The sequence below is a fragment of the Phaethon lepturus genome, unplaced genomic scaffold, assembly GCF_000687285.1.
Source record: "Phaethon lepturus isolate BGI_N335 unplaced genomic scaffold, ASM68728v1 scaffold7356, whole genome shotgun sequence".
Classification (NCBI taxonomy): domain Eukaryota; kingdom Metazoa; phylum Chordata; class Aves; order Phaethontiformes; family Phaethontidae; genus Phaethon; species Phaethon lepturus.
In genome coordinates, this window is record NW_010548250.1 from 55,955 (window position 1) to 62,311 (window position 6,357).

A 6,357-nucleotide genomic window follows, 5' to 3' on the forward strand; every position below is an offset into this window, starting at 1 on the left:
AAGTTAAATAAAATACAAATATCAATAGAAAATGTATATATTTTATTTTTTACTAATACAGAATTCATGAAAATATAAGATATGTTTATAGTTTATAAATTATAATACATAAAATTATTTATAAATTTGTGCATATATATAAACATTTTAAATATATTTATCTACACACATATATATAAATGAAATGGTCTTGGTTGGTTGTATTTTGCTGATTGTGGGTTTTACTTTAAATGCCAGATACCTTGGGTAAGAGAAATACTTGGGTGTAAACGCATCCAACCCAAATTATTTAAGTAGCCTTGTTGACCCCATTTTTTAAGAAAAGGTAGCAATTGTGTTCACAAAGACAGTTCTTAGCTAGCACCACTGTTCTGAAACAGTGTTATAAAAGCATCTGTGTTAAGATTAAGATTAATAATATTTTTTTATTTGCTGGTCCTCAAATAACAGGTCTTAAATTTCATTATATTTATAGAATCATACATCAGCATGGCATAAATTTGTACAAACATGGGCATGCTAGTTAGAAATTTCTCTCTGTCAAACTATGCTAATACTGAAGAGAATTTTTACCTACATTGGGAGTTTTGGATCAAAATGACTGAAAATCCTTTAGAAGAACAGACCACATCCCTAGAGAACATCATCTGATCAACCTCTGAATGCTGTTCCTGCAAGAGAAGAGCTCTTGTGGCCTACAGTATTTCTCAGCCATGCATTAAAAATCTGTCTCTGACACAAACTTTACAGCTTCCTGACTAGGATCGCTCTAATAAAACTGCTCCCATCATACTACTGCAGTGAAAATCCTAAAACTAAAGAAAACAACTATTCCTTCCATCCACAAATTTTAAGACTTGGCCTCTAGTAGGACTTCAGAGATTTTGAGAGAAAAGCTCAGTATCATTTACTGCAGAGTGAGAGATACATATGTCTGCAGGGCACTTTCACACAAATGGTTGTTGGCTGGAAAGTGAGCTTATAGCTAAGTGATGCCACGCAATCTCCCACAGCCCACTCCAGTCCTCAGTGGCACTTTGCCACTTTTCTATAGATTTACTTTGGTGAAAAACCCACAAGAATCTGTATGTCTAGCACCTTGCCTGGCCACAGCCTTACTTGTACTTCCCAAAATCCCAAACTATCTGGAACGTATAGTCACAGAGAACTACTCCACCTTTTTAGTTAACTTTTAGTTAATCTCCTCTTTAGGAGATTTCATTATTTTGACCTACAAACACTAATATTAAAGGAAGACAGGCAATCAGTTGAAAGCTGATTCCTGCACTGGATTTCATTGTACTCTTCTTGTACTCATTTCACTAAACCCAGAAGCCACCTTCAGAATTTCTTCACTGTTTTAGAAGTGTGACTCCTAAGTGCACTAGGTTGCACAATATATCATCTACCTCTGGTTGCCCAGGACAGACTAGTCCTGACAGATCACATTAAGATGGTTGCGCAATAGTGGTATTCTTCAGTAGTATTTATTACATGGAGTCAGCTCTGCTCTGGAAGCATCCCCAACAAAAATTCACAGAGACACTCCAAGTATCATTACATGAGCAGCTGACACAAAGGTCGCCTTAGCTCCACCATGTGAGCTGGCCTACATCCAGAACCTGTACCTAAGCAACCTAGTTTCTGCTGTGGTAAAGACCGGACACCACAGCATGAAACAAACATGAAGGAAAATCAGCAGTCTCCTCACTGAACAGCTGGCATGTTACTACATGCAACTCAACATGCACACAGAAGCCTGGCCGCTGTGGGATCCCATACTGTATGAAACAGACTGTGCTGGGGCTGGCTGGGATGATGTTAATTTTCTTCACAGCAGCTCGTATAGCATTGTGTTTTAGATCTGTGACCAAAACAATGCTGATAACACAGTAATATTGGAGCTCTTGCTGAACAGCCTTTGCACAGTGTCAAGGCGTTCTGCTTCTCACCCTCCCCGCACAGTGAATAGACTGAGGGATGCACAAGAGGTTGGGAGGGAACAAAACCAGGCAGATGACCCAAACTAACCATATATTGCATACCATATAATGTCACGCTCAGCAGCAAGAGGGAAAAGAGGAGTTTTGGGAAGTTAGCCATCTTTTGCTCTGGAACCGTCTGAGTATTGGTCCACCTATGGGAGGTGGTGAGCGATTGCCTTCACATAACTTGTCTTGTTTCTGTCTTCTTTCACTTCTCCTTTGCTTATTGAATAATTTATCTTCACTCACGAGTTTTCTTGCTTTTACTCTTCCTTTCCTCTTCCTCTGTCCCACTGGGGGTGGGGGAGAAAGCAAGCAAGCAGCTGTATAGTGCTTAGCTGCCTACTGGGGTTAACACAAAACACAGACCAGTGTCAACTATCTCTTGATTTTTAACAAAGATTAAGGTGGGGTTTTGCTCCCCCCTCAGCTATTCCCCCTACACAAAATGAATGAGTTCTTTTCACAGCAATTACCCACACTGTAGAAAAAGAAATGGAATCACTCTGCACCTCTGTTCTGTCAGTCTGCTTAAGTCCTCCAACTGTAGACTTATTCACACTTTCACTTCACCCCTGTATTTATGCTTACTTTCAATAAACTATCTGTAGACAAGACATTCCCTTTCAAATACAGTTCCTCCTATGGAAAACACTGCTTCCTCCTTCAGAGGTCAATGGTAAAGCCAACTAGACTAAACTAAAATCTCCTTCACCGTCAGCCAACCTGAACATACCATCATACAAAAGAGCATTCCCTCACACTGTTCATTTTGCCATCAAGATACAGGTAACAAAAAGCTAGAGGTGTTGATGTCTTTAACATCTCAAGTCAAACCCCATGCTGTAATACAGCTTTTAACACCGCAAATTATTTTTTTGTTCTGTGCCTTGCAACTGTGAATCAATGTATCCAGTAACAATACAATGCAATTCTTGATCACTTTGCATTTTTGCTAGTATTCACCTTGCTTTCCACCCCTTAAGCTCAGTAAAGTTTATATAAATCTCATCAGATGTATCACAGCAGTAACACATTTTCATGTTTCTATCCTTCAGAAAGCCTGCTAGTGCTGTCCTGCCAGTGAACTTCACTACTGTCATCCTGCAAAAGTAGGACTGTTATTAAGCATAAGCCATTTCCAAACATTTTCCCCCCTTTTGACCCTCTTCTAAACCCCTGCTTCCACTGAGCTGCAGCAGACCAGCTACATGTGCAATCTCCCAATGGCTCACTGCCCCCAGTTAAGAAGATACAAAACAATTCTCTTCCCCACATACTAGATTTGTCTGAGCACTTTCTCAAACAAGTCAGCTTCATCAAAATGGTCTGCCAGTGACTGAAGGAGATGATATGGAAGTGGATGATAACATTCAAGATGCACATTGTCCTGGTTTCAGCTGGGAGAGTTCATTTTCCTCCCGATAGCTGACATAGTGCTGTGTTTTGGATTTGGGACGTAAATAATGTTCATAACACACTAGTGTTTTCAGTTGTTGCTAAGCAGTCAAGCACTGTCCCACTTCTCATGTTAGCCTGCCAGCAAGAAGGCAGGGGGTGCATGGGAAGCTGGGAGGGGGCACAGCCAGGATAACAGACGCAAACTATCCAAAAGGATATTCCATACCATGCGACGTCATGCCCAGTATATAAACTGGGGGAGTCAGCCAGGGAGGTGTCACAGCTTGCGAACTAACTGGGCATTGGTCAGGGGCTGGTGAGCAACTGTGCTGTGCATCACTTGTTTTGTATATTCTTTTATCATTATTATTATCACTATTCTTTTTTTAGCCTGTCCTATTAAACTGTCTTTATTTCAAACCACAAGTTCTATCTTTTTTTCCCCCAATTCTCTCCCCCATCCCGCTGCAGGAGCCGGAGGGTGAGCAAATGACTCTGTCATTGTTTTTGCTACCTGCTGGGTTAAACCACAACACACAGAAATATCTGAGTGTAATCCTTACTTTGTAAGGAAGACATAGGTTTCAGCTTTTTCAGGTCACCAATTATTCTCTCTTTTTTTGTGACAACTACCTTGCAAAAGAAGAAAATTGCCGCTAACTACAAAGACTTCTGGAACCCACTTAACACTGTAAACTCTCAGAGTTATTACCCACAGATACCACATGTACAGATTGATCATTTTCCTACTCTTTACACTGCTATTGTTAATTTTGTTCAGCGGGGTTTTTTTAGTCTTGTTTCCATTTTTAAAACAAAGCCATCCACTGAGTAGAGCTAATGCCAACTTTTCATAGCTTAGCAGTCACAGTCACATCAGTTATTTTATATTTCTCAGACTCTCAAACACAGTTCTGCTTTAAAAGCATGAACTGAAGCATTAAAGCAATAAGCAGCTTCTTAGCCCAAAGTAAGCCTACCCTTTAAAATCCTATGAAAAACCAGCACAATTTGTGATGCAGCATTGGTTCAACAGTCAAAGATATTAACAGCTATAAACTGTTTCTCTAAAGAAAAATATTTTTCCACCATACCTTAGGTGTTAGATCAGATCGCTCTTGGAGCTTGTATGTCTTGGAGAAAAGAAGTCTGATTATCCATAGAATTAGAATTCCTTCCAAAATGAGATGATAAGCAGGAGCCTGAAAATAAAAGCACAAAAATAAGTCTACACAGAATTCTATTTGAATCAGTGTGACACTATGCAACAGTTTTGTCTCTACTAGTACACTCAGGGAAAAAAACAACAAAGCTGATAATCAGATTATATGTATTTCTAAATCGGTAAAAATCATAATTATGTGAAAGTGCATTAATTTGCAACTACTACTTGTAGCTGTTAACTTGAGTTTGAATGGATTTATTCTGTTGTTAACAAACAAGGCACTCTGGTTTGGTAAGGGGTTTCAGTTCCACACGTGCACATAAATTGAGTATTGAGAGTAAAGGCAGATAAGCCACATGGGTTGCACCAGCATCTGTGAAGGCAGAAAGCTTTCGCAACAAGCAGAAGTATCCTGAGAGCTTGAAGGTCTGTGTCATCTGTACACACCCACTTCAACCCTACATTCCTATAGTCCACCAGCAGCTACAGCTACTATTATTTACAAAGAAACCTCATCCTGCCCTCATAGCCAATTCTTGTTAGTTTCACAGGCACTTTGACCCAATACAGTCACCAGAAGCAGTTTTGTCCCTATGCCATTTACTCTCTTGTGTGGACACAATATTTAGGAATATATGCAGCAAACCAGAAACAGACAGTTAATCCAAGTTACAGTTAGCCTTTTTGGGTGCTTGGAGGGAGGAAAGTCAGTTTCCTCTGGCAGCACAGTTAGTTTAAAGTAGATGTGGCGTTATGGCATCAGCATTTGACACCTAGTTTTAATGATGAGTTTACTTACTCCATTTCAGAAAGGTGCCCACCTACACTGTGGATGTCTACTATTTCTAAAAGACTCGAAGTCCACACACACACACACTAGTGCACTCCCTCTCAACTCGGTGGAAGAACTCCCACACATCAACATTTTCTGGTGGGATCTGCCCTAGCAACAATGGAAGCAGAATGCACCACACATCCAGAAACTAAAGGAAACTGAACACAAATTTTTAAAAGCAGTAAGGAGTCCCTTGGCATATCAAACTGCAAATTATAAATTTATCATTTGTGGAGTACTTTTCAGTTCACCAAACATATTAAAAATACATATGCATACCATGACATCTAAAGAACACATAGTATAGTAGCAGTAGAGCTCCACATAAACTACTTTCCTGCACTTTCCAGTGCCTACAATTACCCTGAATTCAGTATACTAGACTGTGCTACCAGCTTCAGTAGCTAAGCACTTCTATATTTGTACTGCAAACTCTAGTATAGATTCTTAAAAAGTTACCAAACTTTGCTAAAGGAAGGGAGGAAAACTGTTGAGACATGAACACCACCTACCATCAGGAGATCCTTCTTTCATATCATGATACAAACATGCCATGCTGATCCCATCCAGGACAGAAATCAAGCACATACATTTAAAAGCTATTTCTTCCTTTATACATACATTTGTAACTTACAAGCCCTGACCTTATACTCAAAGAACACTGCCAATCTTATTAAGGGCTCATGCTCTGGTATACACCTTAAATGTAGCTTTAGAAAATTAAATGGAGAAAAACGTAAGTCCCTGCATCTATTTTTTCAATATACACATACGGCGCACATTCATGGTTTCGCGAGTGCATTCCCACGCGGGCGGTGCTGACCCACAGCCAGCCCCCGAGCCCATGCGGGTAAGACGCAGTACCACCGCTCTCCCCCGACACGGACCGAGGCTCACCGCTTACCGGCCCCGGCGCAGGCCCGGTTCTACCACCCCGCTCCCTGCACCCGAAATCAGTGGCCTTCACAGCC

At 40.4% G+C, this 6,357-nt stretch overlaps 1 protein-coding gene across 1 annotated transcript in view; it reads right to left on the reverse strand.

Moving 5' to 3' along the window:
* SPTLC1 (serine palmitoyltransferase, long chain base subunit 1) overlaps positions 1–6,232 on the reverse strand; it is a 38,218-nt gene extending 31,986 nt beyond the window's left edge. Inside the window, exons 1-2 of the mRNA XM_010289903.1 lie at positions 6,160–6,232; positions 4,481–4,614 (exon numbers count right to left, since the gene is read on the reverse strand). Coding sequence (XP_010288205.1) covers positions 4,481–4,614; positions 6,160–6,232 — 207 coding nt within the window. The remainder of the gene's footprint in view (positions 1–4,480; positions 4,615–6,159) is intronic.
* Positions 6,233–6,357: the final 125 nt, after the last annotated feature.